The 20281-nt window shown below is 29.9% G+C and overlaps 1 protein-coding gene across 1 annotated transcript; it reads left to right on the top strand.

The window, feature by feature from the left end:
* Positions 1-16566: 16566 nt before the first annotated feature.
* Positions 16567-19993, top strand: LOC110663717 (trihelix transcription factor PTL). Its single transcript, XM_058143617.1, has 2 exons — positions 16567-17425; positions 18385-19993. Exons 1-2 carry the CDS (start codon positions 16938-16940, stop codon positions 19613-19615), a joined length of 1719 nt encoding a protein of 572 aa, XP_057999600.1. The 5' UTR covers positions 16567-16937; the 3' UTR covers positions 19616-19993.
* The last annotated feature ends 288 nt before the right edge of the window (positions 19994-20281 follow it).

Below are 20281 nucleotides of genomic sequence, written 5' to 3'. Positions count from 1 at the left end.
CTAATCTAGGATTTTTAATTTCTTCTTTAGCCGACTCTTTTCCTCTTAGCCAAAATCGAACTTTGACTATTTTATTCTTTGGCTCTATTCTCTTTCTTGACCTGATTGCCATGCCAAAAACTTATACCTTTTCATTGTCTCTATCAATCATCTACACCTTGGTGTTATTCAGAATTGGTCCTTAGACTACTCTAGCTAGCACTTCCACCGGCATTCATGTTATTTTTCCTGCTACATCTAAACCAACTATTTTATCTTTCCCTTCTGCACTTCTTTTATATATATACATATTCTATGATTTATCTATGTTAACTTCTATTCTTATCCTTTCCTTTACTTAGAGTATACTCCTGTCATGGGTAATAAGAAGAAGGGAGGAACTTAGGGAATAGTAGCCATGCATTTACCATGTGATCTCTATTTTTATCTTTTAGACTACATACTACCCTCTACTATCTCGAGGAGGGGATCTACAGGGATTCTATTTTCCTATAGCTACTCATTTAGCCAAAACTTAAGATACTGGGTACCCAAACCTATCATTCAAATCAAAGGCTTTATATCCTTCATGATCTAATCACTTATGGCTCCTACAATGGAACTTGTACTCTTTTCAGGATACCTGAGCCAACAACTCTCTACCACACTCTAAAATCCCATTTGGGACACTATTCGGCAGGTCAACATCAACAGTAGTAACCTTCTATCTCTCTTGAAAAGATAAGACCACACCCTTTATCACAACTGACTACAAAAGAAGTATTGTATCTGTTACCTTACCATAACCATGTCAGGCTATCTGCTCTCTTATCATACTATAACTCCTTAAAGCATTATTTCACAAGCTATGAACACCATTCATAGCATCTGATCTCCTTTTTAGGGGAGCAAAGTTGTACTCTGTGCCTTGCTGCCACACAAAGAAGATACTATTTTCATTAAATTTTAAGCAAAATATCCATTGTAATGCTAAAACTATCCAAGACTTCATATTAGAGACCAGATGATCTCACTCTGTAGGTGTTATCTTTACTTACAACTATACTGAAACCTCTAATCTTATGGCAACTCCTGATATAACTCTAGCTCATGCTAGGGTAATCGAGTCACTAACTTTAGCTACCACTCAACTGTGACCTTTGATGTTCTAACTCAAAGGTTTTAAATCCCTAACTAGGAGTTTCTAACTCCTCTACAGATATAGAACTCTGTTCTGGCATATCTATACCAAACCAGAGGTTACCTGCAAACACTCTCATCATGGAACACCACAGGGAAGCACGCAGCTCTATACAATAATCTCATGTCAGTACTATAATCTGTAGCTTACAGCACTATCAAGAACATTACATAGTTATTATAGTACATTTCAACAGACTATGTTTTCCAATCTCTTATCTCTCTTGAACTCACTGGTACTATAAAGTTACTCTGACAGGGCTATCTACTGACGACTGTCAACAGTAGTACCCTCACCCCTATCTAGGGCAACTATACGGCCACAACTTACCTTTATGTCCTTGCACCTTACACTAGATAGGTATGCCACTTAGCCTCATACTAGAAGAAACACAGCATCTCTTAGAGCATGCAACCCAATGGCAGACCTCAACACGTCTGCTAGCTCTAGTCCACATCACCATATGCTTTATGAAAATTGAGACACTAAACTGAAGTACTCTTGTACTATCCAAGGAATAACACGGGTCTAGAAATAAGGAATTACAGAAGAAGACGAAACAAGATCCTATACTCCATGTGTGACAACTCTAGGTACACACTTTCTCATGAATTTAAAGTCTAAGCTCTGATACTAACTATTTCATGACCTAAATTATGTGCCAGACCGGCACTAGGATTTAAGTCAGTGCAAGGCCTCAAAAACCCGTAGTAGGCCTAACTATTCTCTAGCTTAATTATAAAGCCCATTTTTGAGCCTAAATTTCAAAAAAATAACCAGATAGAGTCTGACCATAAATTGGACTACCAAACGAGAAGTTTTTGACTCACCCGACCTTTGATCACAAAATAAAATCATTTAGGGAGCTCAACTCACCCTTACAATTATTAACAATTCAATATGATCACTGGGAGCTCAGCTCCCCCATTCACAAAACCCATTCAATCCACAAACCCACACATACATAATCAATAAATTACATATTTCAAATAATAATCTATTACAGTCCCAAGTCAAATAAAATATCTTCTAACATATGCAAAGTTCTAAAACTTTCAAAAGTTACAATGCAAAACATTGACAGAGCAACTAAGAGACCTGCGAGGTAGGAAGCAGGTTAAACACAAGTAAGAGTCCTCCCGTAGCCTAAAAAAAAGGGTGAATAGGAGTGAGCGTTCGACTCACAGAGTAAGATATTGATTTTTACAAATAATTTCTATAACTACGTAAGTCTAGTGCATCCTAAGAATGAATGCAACACCTTCACACAGTTTAGATAGGTCAAGCCATAATCACATCAAAAGCAATCTGGACCACTCACACACCCGTGTGTCAATCCATACTCACACACACACACACACACACACACACACACACACACACACACACATATATATATATATATATATATATATATATATATATATGGGAGCCGATCCCCTATACAACTCTCTTAGTTCCAACCTCTACTAGTGAGATCAACACAAAGCCAGACTTTCTCTTAATATCCAAGTGCAGGGGCCAGTAAGATCAACTCAAAGCTGTGCCTACCCCGACTTTTCCATAATAAGGATCGGGTCCCAGCGAATCAAACTCCAGTGGCGTCTACCCATCCTATCCATATCCATATACACAACTCATACACACTAACTCACACACACAACTCCAGATCGTCATAAAGCAACAATCACAACAACATCATCAAATACAAATGCAATACAAGGCGTGCCAAGCAAATAACTATGTACATATATCTATAGGTGATACATGAATATGCCTTCAATACATAATAATATTGAAATTATAAGTAAAATCAATATCTACTCACTGTACTTCACAAATTACTACAGCGGCTAAGTGGAAGAAAAAGGCTGACTCGGCTCACCTAAACAATTACCTTACAAACTGATCAATATTTACTTAAAATAAAACTTTAAAGAATCAAAGAACATCCTAAGTTTTGTCAAAAATTTGACAAAATTTTCCCTATACTTAGGACCTACCCAACTTGCAAAATTATCCAAATAACACTTTTAAAATGCATCTCCCATATCTACATTTCATAAACATCATATGGCCCCTCCTAGGCTCTCCAAAATAGTAAAAAATCATATAATTATACATAAAATAATTATTTAAAAATTTGAGGTGTTACAATTTCACTTGACCCAAAGTTAATCTAAATCAATTTTGTCTAATAATCAAATTAACTACTCTTGCAAGGGTTAATAATAAAAAAACATTTAATAATCCCTTCCGATATCATCAAACCTTCTAATTAATGAATTATTCTCTATTTCTCAATAAAGAGTTACTCAATTAATTAGAGTATTAAGAGAAATATTATTTCAACAAAACTCTATAGACTGAATCTTAATTTTCACTCTTAATTAAAATCTATGATAGTTGCTATAAAATCAAACTCATAATCTTGTTTTCCAATCATATATTACAAATCTAAAAATCATTCAAGTGTTTGGCCAAGATACCCAAAAGCATTAAACACAAAATAGCAACTAATAGCAAAGTAGAGAAAATTAAATCAAAATCTAGAGATTAACATCAAGTTAAGTTACATCAAAATCCTTAGCTAAAAGATTTAGCCACTCATTGTATCAAAAATAAAAAGAAAATTTCTCAAATTAAAACCCAAAGTATCTCTCAAAAATGATAATAAAAGAAACTATGAATAAGAAATGAAAAGAAGAAGAAAAACTTTATTGTTGATGCCAAAGTCTTCCTTCGAGCTCCCACAAATCTCCTCGAGTCTTCTTCTTTCCCTAAATTTTTAAGAGAGAATGAGTGTTGAAACCCCAAAATCTATTTTCCTCTCCCACTTTTCCAGCAACAACCACTCAACTTACTCTTATTTTGGCCCTTCTTATGTTTTGCTAAGGTGTCAAGGGCTGATTAGGTGAACAAGAGCTGAAAACACCATTTCCCAGGTAGGCCATGCGCCTCCATTGATTCTCCTAGGTAGGCCGTGCACTTTTTAGCATCTCCCAGGCATGCCATGAGATTGGCCTAAACCTCACAGGCGAACCGTGAGATGCACTACCCAAAAATAACTTGACAAATTTTCTCTTGTTAAAGTTTGGTTGTAGGATTTCTTTAATTCTCATGACCAAGAAGTACACTGCTTGAAACACTCAATTTAATCTTCAAAATATCTTTTTCTCCAATTTACCACATTAAAAAACTCTTTTAATTCAATTCTTATAATAAAACAATAAAAACTAATTAAATAAAATAAAATAGTTTTGAAATAATTACTTTAAAAATATTAACAAAAATTAACTAAAATACCAAAAATGATAATATAAATATAACTAAAAACTATATACAAAACTATGTATCAATAATACTAATTGTTCTAGTAGTTGTTAGATAGTTTAATAGTTGGCAGCTATTTTATTAACTGTTAGCCGTTAGATATTAACTCTTTACATAATGATTTAAAATATAAGTATTCGGTAAAAATAATTATTAGATTAGCTGTTAAGTATAAAAATAGTAGTTTGTCTTGTTGAAGCTGATCAAAGCTTTCTCAATCTCTAAAAGCCATAAGGGGTAGTTTTTCGTGAATCACTTCATCGACCTCTAAATACTATTATAAATATTGTGTCACAAAATAGTATAAATAAGAGAAATAATATTTTAATTATATTTAAAATATTAAATACTATTTTAAAAATTATTACTGAATAAGATCTAAGTCAAATCTTATAATTAATTAATGAGCTTTAATGATAATAATAAAATCGTTTCAAGTCTCAATATTATAGGATTATGAAATGCTAGCAAATTTTAAATATAATTCATACGATAGAAACTAGCTAATTTAAGAATGATAAATTTAATAAAATTATTATTTTAATTTTTAAAAAAGATTATATAATTATTAAAGGGGAATACGATTTTTAATCCAAGGTAGCACTCTTTGAAAAATGGTGATATATTATTGGAAGGTGTGCTCTTGATAATTTTCATTACCATATACAAAATGGGGCCCAAAGGCATGATTTGATACTTGTGGTCCCACAATCGATCAAAATTGCTAGAAATTTCCTATCATCAGATGGTGACGACCACTAATTATCAGCTGGAATTTTAATTGTGGGGAATCTTCACTTCACTTCGTTATATCTCTGGAGTACACTTCACCTCATTAATTTGATTTTAATTGAGATTTAAACTTAATTAAAGTTGATTGGTAAATATGTGCATTGTTTTAATAACAAATGAAAGAAATGTTTTAAAAGAAAGAAGCATGTTTAGACTTTGTTTAGTGGCCATTTTTTAAGAAAATGTTTTCTTTTAATTGAATATATAAATTTATTTTTAAATTTTGTTAAAAAAATTTTATTATGTACTAAATTTTTAAAATGTCATATGACACACTTTAATTCATATAAAAGTATCATGATATAACTCAACTATTGTAAAAAAAAAAAATTTAAAATACATTTCAGATTCTAATCAACAGATTACTGTATCAACGAGATTGAAATTCACGTGAAGGTTTTAAAAATATTTTAATTCTACTTTATAAGAGTTTAGACATCTCATGAGATATTTTAAAAGTTCAGGATATTATAAATTTTTTTACTAAAATTCAAGTATAAAATGGTGTATTAAATTTTTTTAAATATATATTATTAATTTAATATTATATTAAATAATATAAAAAATGTTCACGTACAAATTATTTTTACGCATAATTTCAACTTCACAAAACCCAAAATTACTTTAATTTGTGGGCAAGGTTGGGAAAAAGAAGTTAGCTCTAAATATGATGAGAATGTAGATGAGACATTTTTGGTGGACATTAAATTGATGGGAACCATGGTGGAGAGTGGCTCAAGGGCCCATGACTCAATTGAAGGAGAATTGGGTCCATGAATTATTTTTATTATCTTTATTTTTTTTAAAAAAAAATAAATATTTTTATGGTTTGGGGATTTTCCAAAATGATTTAGGTTATGATGAAGACAAGCATAAAGTTAAAGCAAGTTGTCAAGAGGTAATAATTTTCCTTAATAAGCAACTTGTATAAATTCAAGAAAATCCACTTTCATTTTAGGATAGTTGACTTAATATTAATTTGACAATTGATCACATAGAACAATATACATGATCATCATCAGCATCATCAAGAGCATGCATCTTATGATTTGCGCTTGCTACCTACCAAATTAGAAATGAGAGGTAATTTCAATTAATTAGGTAAATAAAGCCATAACAAGTGGTGCAAACTGTTCAACACAATAATAACATTATAAATTTTTTCCTTAGATAAATTAAATTAATTAATTACATAATAGCACTATTTAATTAAATTCAAACCTTGAAAATCAAATTAAGTAAAAAAAAAAAAAAATACTAATTAAGATTAGGAGTGAGCACTATTCAGTTTGAACATAATAAACTAAATCGAACCGTCATAATTTGATAATTTGATTGGATTTTTAAGGTAATTTAGTTCAGTTCAATTTTAAATTTTAGAAATTTTGATTATTTCATTTCAGTTTTGGAGAGAAAAAAATTAATTGAATCGAATTTAACCGAATTGCTGTATTAATTTTTAAATTATTTTATTTTTATAGGTAATATATATATATATATATATATATATATATATATATTGTTTAATTGTTTTATGGTTATTAGGTCAAATCAAGGTGAAAATCAAACTAAATAATTTGAAAATTAAGTTTAAATAAAAAAAAATCAAAACCTAAAAACCAATTGGTTCGAACTGAATTAAATTAGGATGGTTCGATTCAATTTAATTTTTTATGCATTTCAATTTGGTTTTTAAAATGTGATAATTCAATTAATTTGACTTTAATAGTTTAATTTAGTTCGGTTCGAGTTCAATCGAATGCTCAACCATAGTCAAAATATTGTAATTGATCATTTCGTTTTAGAAAAAATTTTGAGTTTGAATATTCATATTTAATTATACTTTATTCTCTAAATTATTACTCATTCCGTTCATAAATAATAGTCGTATTTAATTTTTTATTTTGTTCAAAATTGTCTGTTACATTTAAAATATTAAAAAAAAATTAATTTTTTTAATTTTATCATTTATCTTTATAAAATATAATAAATATTTATATAATTTTTTAAATTTAATATTATCATATTATTCTTAATTAAATCAATTATTTGTCATGTTAATATTTATTTTTTAAAATTTTTAAGAAAAAATAATAAAGTAAATTATTAATTGTTTTTATAAAAATGAAACTATTTAATATTTTTTTAATTATTGTAAAAATTTAAAATGTGACTATTATGTGTGGGAAAGGAGTAACTAATAAAGTATTTTAATTGCAATGTAAAAGCTAAAAAAAAAACGCTATTTTTAAAATTATAAAAATTAAAGTGTAGATGTATATGCGTCCATCATGATCAAGTTGAATGGCATCAAAGGATGATGAAATGAAGGGAGAGGAGATAGGGCGGTGCAGGGCAGCATACCAAAATTGTCAAAGGCAAAGGCAATTAAAAAGAGCCAGCTGAGCTCTATGAATAGCCCAATCATTCAGTTTCTGAAATGCCACGTCAGAGGATAAGGCAATGGTTGCAGCAGCACCTGATCAGCGTGCATCAAGGGACACTCGTGCATCTTTTTTGTTTGCTTGTATACATTGCATGGATGGAACGTTCTGCTACTTCAAAAGCAAGCTATCAGTTTCTGCTATCATCAGCTCTGTGCCTCTTGTCCATACTCTCTTCTCTCTCTTCTCATCACTCTGCACTCTCTGGCCCCTCCCCTCAGAAACAAAAACACTAGGATTCTTCTTCCCCCCTCCCTTCTCTCTCTCTCTCTCTCTCTCCATTACCTTAAAATTCATCATTACTTCATTGCTTAATTACCCATAATTAATGCTACTCTCTCTTTCTTTATAATTCGATTCTGTTTGATAATACTAATTTAAAAAAAAAATATTATCCATTAAATCTAATTTAATTCTATTAGATGATATTAATTATTTTAATAAATATTATTCATTAAATATTAATCATTATTAATTAATTATTTATATAATAATTTAAAATAAAAATATTTAATAAAAATAATTATTAAATATAAATGTTTGTGTTATTGAATAATATAAATGACAGTTTAATAAAACACTAAGCATTATCTTTAAAAACGGTTGCTGAATGAAGCCTTCATTGAATTCTAAGGATATATATATATATATATATATATATATATATATATATATATATATATATTGAGAGAGAGAGAGAGAGGAGGTGGGGGGCAGTAGCGTAGGTATTTCCGGCAGGGCAATGGCGTAGGCACTTCCGGCAATAAGCTTAACACAGAAAGCTCGCTAAAAGAGAAGTATCAAGTAATGTGCAAAATCAGTGAGTAACAATGCAAGAAATATGTTGATGAATCGTATCAAAATAATGAAAAAGAAATATAAAAAGTTATGAATTAAGGTAATTATTTCAGGAGAAAATTTAGGCTTTTATGGCAGGGCAGGAGCAGGAGCAGGAGCAGGGGGCCGGCAAGGGCATGCATGCCCTCTTAAAAGACTGTTAAATAGAGAAGAGAAAAGAAATGGATGTCTTCTGTTTTCTTAATACGTACTGTAAGCGAACGCACACATATATAAATATATATGTATTATTGAAGCCCAGTCTCTCGTCCTTTGTTTCACATGCATGCAGATTGCAGAAGCACTTCAAAGCCCTTTTCATTTGATTTTTATAAATTATAATTTCTATAACATAAAATTGATCCTATCTAATCAATTTATTTACGTAAAAAAAAAAAATTAATCAAATTCAAGTAAGTCACACAAATAGGTAATTTAATTTTAATTTTTATTAAAAAATTAATAATAAAATTTATAAAGAATCAATTTAAATAAATACATATATACATAAAAAATTTTTAATAAAACAAATAAGTCAATTAACCTCTCATTTTTATAATTGGATTCGCCATTGAGTTAGCTTCTAGCTAGCTAGTAAGAAATTATATAATATATGTGTGTGAAAGAAATTAATAAAAAATAAATAAAATAAATATATAACGACTACTGTTATTGAATTTTTTTAAATTAGTGGATCCTTATGTATTAATGTTTTAATTTTTTTTGTTTAATAAATTATGTTAAATTTATAATTTAAAAAAAATAAAATAATAAATTACATTAAATTATTATTTATTTTTAATTTATGGTTATTATTTTATAAAAGTGATAAAAATATAAATTTATTAAAAATTATAATTTGTAATTTTAATTTTTGAAACTAAGAATTCAAAATTGCAGTATTTTTCCTTTTTTTTAAAGAAATTTTCAATTTTAATTTTAATTTTAATGGATTTTGGAGTAATTTTATGAAAGGGAAAAAGGAAAGTCGTAATGTGGTACGGATTCTTTCTACATACATACATCACCATCAGAATTCCTTTTACATCACATGGGCTTGATGTCGGTGTAAATACCATTTAATGGACGGAGATTAAAGGGGTCCCACCTTTTACAGATGTACTGAAGTACTTCTGTACGTATACACATCTAAGACAATTCTTCAATTATTGACGTCGGCTTTGTATGCGGACCATCGCCTAATTTAAAAAAAAATATATATCTAAATATCTAACGTATGTTCTCCTTTCAGAACTTAAATAATCAAGATTAATTAGGATTCACTTTGATAATATTAATTATTTTATTAATTATTAATAATTAATAATTTAAAATAAAATTATTTGATAAAAATAATTATTAAATTAATAGTTGAATGTAAAAATAATAATTTCAATTCATTTATCTTGATTAAAATATTATCTCAACCTTTACACTCTGCTTGAAAAATCTTTTAAGGGGGAAGGAAAATGGAAAGTGAAAAATAAAGAATATTTTTTTTTGTTATTTTCCCTTGTTATTTTCTTTCCTCTTGTTTGGATAGAAAGAGAGGAAAATAAAAAGAGGAATGAAAAGTATGATAAATTTACAATTTTATCCAATATATTTAAAAAAAAAACTTTAGAAAAGGGTAATTTTGTAATTTTAATTTATAATTCCACACTTTTATTATTTTCTCTCCAAATTGAAAAGAAAATAACAAGGGAAAAATAAGAGTTATTTTCCTTCCTCCCTTTATTTTCCCTTCATTTCCAAACAAGGGAAAGTGTCGACCTCAATTTATTTTCCCTTGTTTATTTTCTTTCCTCTCCCTTTTCCTCCCATTCAAACAGGGTGTTAAAATTAAAAAAAAAATAACATTTTATAAATCATTTTTTTAATTTTTAAATAATAATATAAATACTATATTATTGAACAATATAAATAAAAAAAGATACTATTTTAATTATGATTAAAATATTAAACACTACTTCTTAATAAGGCCCAAATAAAATTAAACCAATCTTAATTTAGTGATAATATATATGTTTTAACTATAATTAATTATATTAAAAAAATTAATCAAGATTAATTAATTGCAATCAATAATATAAATACTACTACCCTCAAGATTATGACATGAATTATTAATATAAACGGGTTGTTTGCGTCTGTAATTGTACTAATTATTATTTAAATTTGTTGAATTTCTTTTAAGTAAATAAATAAATATATATACAATTGCTTTCTACTTTATTTTATATAAATTTATATTTTTTTAAACTAATTAAAACAAAACAAAAAAAAAAGGTTTAATCATTGAAGGTTTAAAACCATTGAGTTTTGCAATTATCGGTTTTAGGAGTTTGGAAGGGAATAAAAATATAGACTAATTAATGCAAGGAAGTCAAAAGCAGGGCAAGCAAAGCAAGCACAATTTCAAAAAGCAATCTCTGTGATAGATCCCATGAGGTACAATAATAGTCTGCTCTTGCTGCACTATTCTTATGAAATAATTAATACGTTAAAGCTAAATATCCTCCGAAATGAATCATACCAATTGCTGAACGTTTCCCTAATTTCAATTTCATGAATTTAAGTTTAAAATTTAAAACTACCAACTTTATCTATTTAAACAGTATAATTTTAAGGGCCTTTCAACAATAACTTTGAGATAACGTTTGATGTTTCAATTAGGTTAAAATAATATTTCTCTAATTTATATTGTTTGATAACATAATATTCATATAATTATTTAGAGGTTGAGAAAATAGTTTATGAAAAGTTACTCATTTTAACTTTTAAAGGTTGTGAGAGTATTTTTACTACGGTCAATAAGATTATATTATTAATTTTATATTTAATTGCTAATTCAATAACTATTTTTTACATAATATTTTTACTTTAACAATTATATAAATAACTAATTATCAAAAGTTAATATCTACTAGCTAACAGCTAGTAAAATAATTTACAGCTACTGAAATGGCTAACAACTATTAGAACAACTAATATTGCTAAACGAGGTCATAATGTTTATAGTAGTGATTAGAGATTGAGGGAGTAGTTTATGAAAAGTTACTCTTTCTAACTTTTATAAGTTGAAAGAGCATTTTGATCAGATTTACCACTATTTTTACATTTAACCATTAATTCAATAGCCATTTTTATTAAGCACTTATGCTTTAAATCACTATATAAATAGTTAACCATTAATAGCTAGTAAAACAACCTAGGGATGACAACGAGTAGAGTACCCGCAAAAATCACTATATCAAAACCCGAACCCTGATTAATATTTTCAAAACCGGTATCCATATCAAATTTGATTAAAATTTATTCCCAATTATCCAAATCCATTTCAAACTATTACTCGATAAATACCCGAACTCATTTATTTTTATATATTTTAATTAATAATCTATATAAAAAATTATTTTATTAATAATTTATATTTTAAAAATTATATAATTTCATAAAATATTTCAATTTTATTTTGTATAAAATAAAATATATAAATATCATTATAAAAAGCATATATTTTATATTTAATTAAAGATTTATATAAATAGATTCTGATAATAGATACCTAATATGTAAAATTCAAATTTGACTAGAACTCCTTGTGGGTATTAAATTTCAAACCCAAATTCATCTGAAATTCAATTATATACTACCTAAACTCGTCTTATTAGGGTTTGATCGGGTCAGATACCAACAAAAACCCAACCTGTTATCATCTCTAAACAGTTATTAGAATAGTTAATATTACTGAATAAGATCTTAAAATTATTTTTAAATAGCCATACAATTAGAATCAATTCACAAATTAAAATGATTGAATTTAATCATCTAAAAAAAAAAAATCTAAACAACTTAAACCCAAACCTAATTCTTACATTTGTAACCTCTAAACCTTTGTAATATATAGTTATCAAAATAATTAATATTGTCGAATAAAATTATAAAATTATTTTTAAATAGCGATGCAGTTAGAATCAATTCACAAATTAAAATGACTAAATTTAATCATCTAAAAAAAAAAGATCTAAACAACTTAAACCCAAATCCAAATCGTCACATTTGCAACCTCTAAACTTTTATAATATATAGTTATCAGAATAACTAATATTATCAAATAAAATTATAAAATTATTTTTAAATAACGATATAATTAGAATCACTTCACAAATTAAAATGATTAAATTTAATCATCTAATAAAAAAAATAAATCTAAACAACTTAAACCCAAACCCAAATCGTCACATTTGTAACCTCTAAACCTTTGTAATATACAGACAGTTTTTAATTAACGGCAGACAGCATATCATTTAGCTAAACTTTTGTGGTATTATCAGTTATCCACTTGCATTGCCAACAACAAAAATAATCTCCAACTGCTAACTGCCAATCTCAACGGAAACCACGATATAGGAACACTAATAACCATAAAGCTAGCAGCTAGCTGATGCCAAACTCGATGCCACACATGGCTAGCTAGTGGGAGTAGGTCAGGCCTAGACCGAGAAATCGAAACGGCTAGCCGTTGGCATTGGCAAAACTGGGGCTCCACGTCCTGAAACTTGCAATCCGTATAGAGCCAAAAGCCCATAAATAAGTCCTACAGGGACAGAGGAGGAAGCGACGGTCAAAAAGGCAGGATCCTAAACAACTGTACACGCGTCAGCAAAATAGCCCGCTTTTGTACTCCATTTCGTCGTATTGCCTTTAACCACGTGTCATCTCATTCATTAGCATCTGTCCTCTGTACCCTGCTCTGCGGCTATTCCTACTCTACCTCCTTTGTCCTCATTTTTTAACATAAATAACCTAAATTACATCATATTTATTTATTAATTAAATATAAAATAATCAAAATATATTTAATATTCATAAATTAATTAAGCATAATTTTTTTTAACTGAAAAAATGAAATTCTCTTAGTGCGATGACTATTATTTTTTAGACTTAAGATTCGCAAATAAATGATTTCATTGCATGAATTTAATTTAATTTATAGAGAATTTACCATCCAATCATAATTAATTAATTTATTAGCCGCCGTTCACTGTATGTAATATTTGCTTAATGAAATCTGATGATAATTGGATGCGGAGGGTCACATCATTAACAGTTTCGGGTATCGAACAGTGCATTTACTGCTTATTTATGTTCGTGTGAACTTTAATTTCAAGGTCTGCGGACCAAAAGGCTATACGTGAGAATTGGTTCATGTTTTCTCGTTTTGTCTTTCCCTTTTTTAAAATAAATTAATTTTTTATTACATTTATTTATTATATTTAAATTTTATATAATAATTAAAAATATAATTAAATTACCTCATTTTTATAAAAATATATTAATTATTAATTAAATTATTTTTATTTTATCTAATTATTATTTATATGAATATTTATTATATTTAGTAAAAATAAAGAATAAATTAAAAAAAATTAATATTCCTTAATTTTTTAAATATGTTAAATAATTAAAAAAACTTAAATGTAATGAATAAAAATGAATAAAAGAATTATTTTATAAAAATAAACAAAAATAAATAAAATTGCTAAAATCGATTCGATTCAAAATACATGTAAATTGTTTTAAATTTTTTTATTTAATTTCACTCATAATCTTTCAATTTAGGTGGTTGTATCAGTATCATCTCTCAATTTCAATATGTATCATAAAAATTCTCAAACTTCAATTTGAATGCTCACTAAAATCTTCATAACGTAATATTACAGGTTTTCAGATCAATTTATGACTAAATTTTACTTATCGTATCTTAATTTAAATAGATTTATCATAATTGTCCCTCAACTTTATAGCAGTTTAAATATTTTTAATTTATTGAAAATAAAATCATACTTTTAGAAATAATATAATATTTTTAAATATTTATAATTAATAAATATTATTTTTACATATATTATTTTTTAATTCGATATTAAGTTAATATCTAAAAGATTTATATATAATTTATCTTAATTCCTTTGATTTTATTTTAATGTAAGAAAAAAATTAATAATATATAATTATTTTATTTTATTTGGAAAATATTTAAACCCTAATTACGTATGTATGATTTCTTTTATATAGGTTCATGTTGTATATAGTTTATCTTTATTTTTTAAATTAGTAAAATAATATATTTAATCTTAATTATTATCTAGTACATTTTCCATTAAAGCTATTTATATATTAAATTAAAGTTTAAAGATTTTTATAAGATAAATTAAAGATAAATGAATAAAATTAATCTAAATTTTTTTAATTAACAATCTAATAATTAACTCAAATCAATACATAACTCAAAATAATTTAATTATGTTAAACCCCAATACATTTACCATCTCTAGCTCAAATTGATACTAATAACAAAATCACATTACCATCCAATCTTACATTCACATTTCTCATTTTATTTGTAAGGAAAAAAGTCATACAAAATTTATAAGTCAATGTATATTTGTTTAGGCTTTAAAATTAAAAGCTTAATAACCTGAAAATTAAAACTCAAATTGCAACTACAGATTTCAAAATTTAATAGTGAAATCTTCAAAAAAATTCAAACCACTTAAAAACTAAAATTGAAAAGAACAGATTTGGATGAATTAATGACTTAGCAATGTCACATGATTTGGTTTATATTATGTCAAAAACCTTTTATTAATTTGGTTTAGAAATACTTGTCCAAATTAAAACTCATCAAACTGAAAACCTAAACACTATATATATATCTTCTACCAGATTAATTTATATTTAATTATTGATAAATTAAATTATTAGTAATAGAGAGCATAGTCTGGTAGAATTTCATTCCACCTGATTCATGGGATTTAATTTGTTTTTTAGGTTCCACAATTTACCTCTCAATGGATTTTTCAGATTTTTCATCGGAAGATTGTGATGGATAATGAAGTTTAATGGGCTGTTTTGTATTGAGGTTAAGTTATCTCTTTGGCTGATTTTAAGATTACATTCTGCTAATATTTCTTGTCAATTTTAGATAAGGGTAATGTACTTTTTATAAAGATTTGGACACTTCCTCCCTTTAAATTAGTTTCTAAGGATAGGCCTGACTCACTTTATTAAGATGGTATTAGAGTTTCTTAATAGATATTGAATTTACCTACTCGCTTTATTAAGATGGTGTTAGAGTTTCTCGATAGATATTGGATTTAGTAAAAAATTGACTAATAAGAAGGAAAACCCCATTCTTACGGACTGGATACGGATCGACTCTATTGGATCACTATGGAATCGAAGGAATGGGTTCTTGTTTAGTGATAAGTCCACTGGAACTACTAATCAGTCCAAGCCATTCTTGATCGGAAAGATGAGTTTATAGAAGTTATTAATTAACCAGATGGCCATTGGGCTTACCTTTGCTCATCACCGGATGGGGTGGTGGATTAGTTGGGCAACTCATAGGTCGGGTTGAGTAAAACTCAACAACGACGGTGCTTTTAATAATGCAATGACTTGGCTTCTGGTGGTGAATTGTTGAGAGATGGCTTGAGCCAGTGTTGTGGTGCATTTGTATCTTTGATAGAGAAATGTTCAGTTGTTGCTGCAAAGCTTTGGGCGGTACTTGAAGGTCTTAATTCAGGTTGGAAGAAGGGCATAATTGGCTCATTCTTGAATGCGATAGTGCTTGTGTGGTCTCTTTGCTTCGTGCCCAAGATGTTTCGGTGGATCCTCTTTGCCCGCCTGAGAATTCCCTAGCACTTGATTAGCAGGTTGATGAAGCTTGTAATACTTGCGGAAATAAATTTTTGTGTGTATTAGCAATGTCTCTAATAGTAGTAGTTGCTTGATGTAATCTCCTATCTTGCATCTCTTTATTACGAAGTAAATAAATAATATAGAGCATAGCACAACAAGAGGAAATCAACAATGTCTTTAACAACATATCCACTTCATATTGACAAACATAAATTAATGTTGAACAAACTTCGAATTATATAGGAGCAAAGCTTAATTAGGGTACGAAACATAAAGAGTTTTTAACAACAGAAATCCCAAATAGAGAGTGAAGCAAGTGGGCATTTGTTTGGGGTGCTTTATCACAGTGCTGATACAAGAGAGGGATCCCATATATAAAAGGGAGAGAATCGGAGAGAGATGTACGTAGTTACCCAAACTTGCACACACACGCTGGAAACAGACATGGGACCATGGTCCTGTGCATAAATTCGAGCTTTTTCGTGAACGACACGATCCGAGTCTGCCGCTATCTCCTTTCTCTCTCCCTCTCTCTCTCTCTCTCTCTCTCTCTCTCGAAAGCTTTTATCTTCCTTGTTTAGCTTTCTTTCTTTCCTTCTCTTTCTTTCTTTCTTTCTTCTTTTCTTTCTTTCAAGAATCAAATGGAAATGGAAGATCAAAATCACCATAATCAGTATAGCATAGATCTCAGGCAATTCATCAGTGGGAGGCCAACCCACTTCCCTGCCATCCCACAGCCACCGTCAGCTGAGCTCTTCTCTGCCCACAGGAATCTGCCACCACAGGCCCACCACTACGACATGATGATGCTGATGTCTCGGGGTGGTGGTTTACACGACTTCCACTCGGATTCTACTACTGCTTCTTGTGTCCTTCCTCCTCCTCCGCCTCCTCCTCCTGCTCCTCCTGCTGCTGCTGCTGCTAATAGTGGTAATACCAGTGTCGCTGCAGCTTCTGCTACGCCAACGCTAAGTGGGTTAGAGGCTGAGGTAGGCTCTTTTGGTGGTGATGGTGGCACTGGAAGGTGGCCTCGACAAGAGACTTTAACACTTCTTGAGATCAGATCTCGTCTTGATTCCAAGTTTAAGGAGGCTAATCAAAAGGGTCCTTTGTGGGATGAGGTTTCTAGGTATTATATATGTTACCCTAACTAAAATTATTGTTTTCCTGTTAGTTCTTTTTCTCATTCTTCCTTTTCTCTAAAGAAAGATAAAATAGAAAAGAAAAAATAATGGGTTGTTTGGTTGAGGTTTAGCATCTTCCTCCCCATTTTTTCCCCTTATTTTCTTCTGTTAATTACCAAATATTGCTTCATTTTGCCATGGAGTAACAAGATTTTAACAAAATCCATATGCCCTTGCAATTCTTTTTCTCAAAAACGCTATTCATTCTTTCTTCCCTTTTTTTTTCCTTGTTGATGGTAATGATGGAAGAAGGACTTGTTTGTTCTGATTAATAAGAAGATGCAAACAAAGTCTGTGTGGCTTTTTGCTCAAAAAAATGACTCGTTGTGCTACTCTTTTGCTGCTGCATAAGAAAACTTTTGAAGCAAATTTCGTTTACAGTTTTTGACTAAGAAAATTACTGCTCACTAACATATTCTGGTGTTATAGTTTTCTTCTTAATTTCGTTCTTGTGATTTCGTGTTTGAAAAATGGCTGATGGGGTTGCGTATCTCTCCATGTCTGACTCGTTTTTCCAATTTGAAAATGTGTACCTTTATTTCCGGTGCAAGTGTCACTGGTCTTTTTTTTCCTAAAAAACGGCTAAGCTTTGGATCCTTAGCCTTAGATACTCATCTGCTAATGGGCAACTACGCTCATAGGCCTTACCTTTGTTTAGCAATTTGAATAGTCGCATACTAAATTAGGCAAACTACAACTACCCAGCAACAAAAGAACATCAACTAACAGTGCCTAACACAGCATTATCAAAGCTCATTATCGCATGAACTTTATTGGGTTGTTAACACTTCAATCTAGGGTTCCTCTCCATCTGTCATGACTTCACTTCTTCTCTCTATTATCATCATATTAATCATTTTTTCTTTTTTTTTTTTTTCATTTTAATATATATCCAAATATATAGGATCATGTCTGAGGAGCATGGGTATCAGAGAAGTGGCAAGAAATGCAGGGAAAAGTTTGAAAACTTGTACAAGTACTACAAGAAGACTAAGGAAGGAAAAGCAGGAAGACAAGATGGTAAGCACTATAGATTCTTTAGGCAACTTGAAGCTCTTTATGGAGAGACAAACAATCCTGCCTCATTTCCAGAAACCCAATTTGTTGGAAGTAGTCATCGATTTCACACAGGTACTCAAGCAAACAATGAGATCTTTCATTCTCAAAAGCTTTGTAATAGTCATAGTCTCTCCAACTCCTCCGAATTCGATACCTCTTCTTCTGAGGACAATGATCTAAGCACGGCTACATTAGTGGAGAATGATTCAACAGAAAAGAGAAGGAAGAGAAGAGATGGAAAGAGCTGGAAGGCAAAGATAAAAGACTTTATCGATTCGCAGATGAGGAAGCTAATTGAGAGGCAAGAGGCATGGTTGGAGAAATTGACAAAGACCATGGAGCAAAAGGAGCAAGAGAGAACTTTCAGAGAGGAAGAATGGAGGAAACAAGAAGCTGCCAGGTTAGATAGAGAGCAGAAGTTTTGGGCTAAGGAGCGAGCCTGGATCGAGGCTCGTGATGCTGCTTTAATGGAAACCTTGCGAAAATTAACAGGAAGAGAAACAAATGCTTCGTCTCCCGAAGAACTGATGAGGGCTCATGAGATTCAAAATCAAAGAGAAAATGGGATTGAAAATGGAAGTGAAAGAGCACAATGCGATAGCTGGACAGAAGCTGAAGTTACAAGACTAATGCAATTGAGAAGTAACATGGGATCAAGGTTTCAGCAAAATGGGTGCATGGACGAGGAGGAGGCTTTATGGGAGGACATATCTGCAAAGATGGCTTGTATGGGCTATGAAAGGAGTGCCTTGATGTGCAAGGAGAAATGGGATAGCATCAACAATTATACAAGGAAAACCAAGGAGGGTAGCAATAAGAAACGCAAGGAGAATTCAAGAGGCTGTTGTTACTTCCAAAACAATGAGTCTATATACAATCCTGCAGGAGATTATTGTGAGATCAACGAACAAGGACCAGAAACAGTGAGGCTTCAAGCAAATGAAGGTTGTTCACCAGCAAATTCTAATGCTGGAAATGCAGTGAGTGATAGCTGCTTTCGATACTTGATGGGGGATGGGGGGGAGAACTTGTGGGAGAATTATGGGTTGAAGCTTAGTAAAGGAGATCAAAATTAGTAAATCCCTAATTCTCACTGACATTTTGTTTAGTTGGTCTACTAATCAGGATCCAAGGAGATGACAATGTCGAGGTGAGAAATTGATTAATTAAAAGAGGTACAGGAATTGTCACATAGGGGACCTGATTGCAGTCTGTAAGCAAGGGGAAGCTGACTGAGGATTTAAGTATATTGGGATTGGTGTTTATCGTTTAATGGGTCTTATTAATTATATGGAGATCATTTAAGAGTAAAAAAATAATGGTTTTTTTTTTTTTTTTTTTTCATGATAGCTGGAGGAGGAAGAGGAAGAGGAAGAGGTTGCAATGTTGCTAGTAGTCTTGTTGGGCTCTCAATCTAACAATTTTCTTTTGAGGTTCTCCAATTTGTGCTAAAATTTCCTTGTGCATGCAAATTCAATATTCTGGTACTTCATCTGCGACCAGCTACTGCCCCAATTCATTCATATATTTTCAATGGTACTTACAAATAGAGAATTTGCCAATCTCAGAGAAGTTCTAATGAAAAGCAAACTTAGGATTTCATTTCAAGAACAGAAGCCAACAACTACTAAGCTATGACCAAATATAAATTGTCGTTTTGCAAAGAATATAGTATCGGCTTTTTAGTAATGTGATAATGGCAATGAAATTGTGCGCATGCGTCCAAAAATATTTGAGTTTAA

Source organism: Hevea brasiliensis, chromosome 3 (genome assembly GCF_030052815.1).
Source record: "Hevea brasiliensis isolate MT/VB/25A 57/8 chromosome 3, ASM3005281v1, whole genome shotgun sequence".
Classification (NCBI taxonomy): domain Eukaryota; kingdom Viridiplantae; phylum Streptophyta; class Magnoliopsida; order Malpighiales; family Euphorbiaceae; genus Hevea; species Hevea brasiliensis.
Note: the sequence above shows the minus strand (reverse complement) of the source record. Positions and strands in the feature narration are given on the sequence as shown.

What these genes read in the sequence shown, in the direction of transcription:
- LOC110663717 (XM_058143617.1), top strand. Translation starts at nt 16,938, where the DNA reads ATGGAAATGGAAGATCAAAATCACCATAATCAGTATAGCATAGATCTC. An exon ending in TTGTGGGATGAGGTTTCTAG is followed by an intron (nt 17,426 to 18,384) that starts GTATTATATATG and finishes CCAAATATATAG; the next exon opens with GATCATGTCTGAGGAGCATG.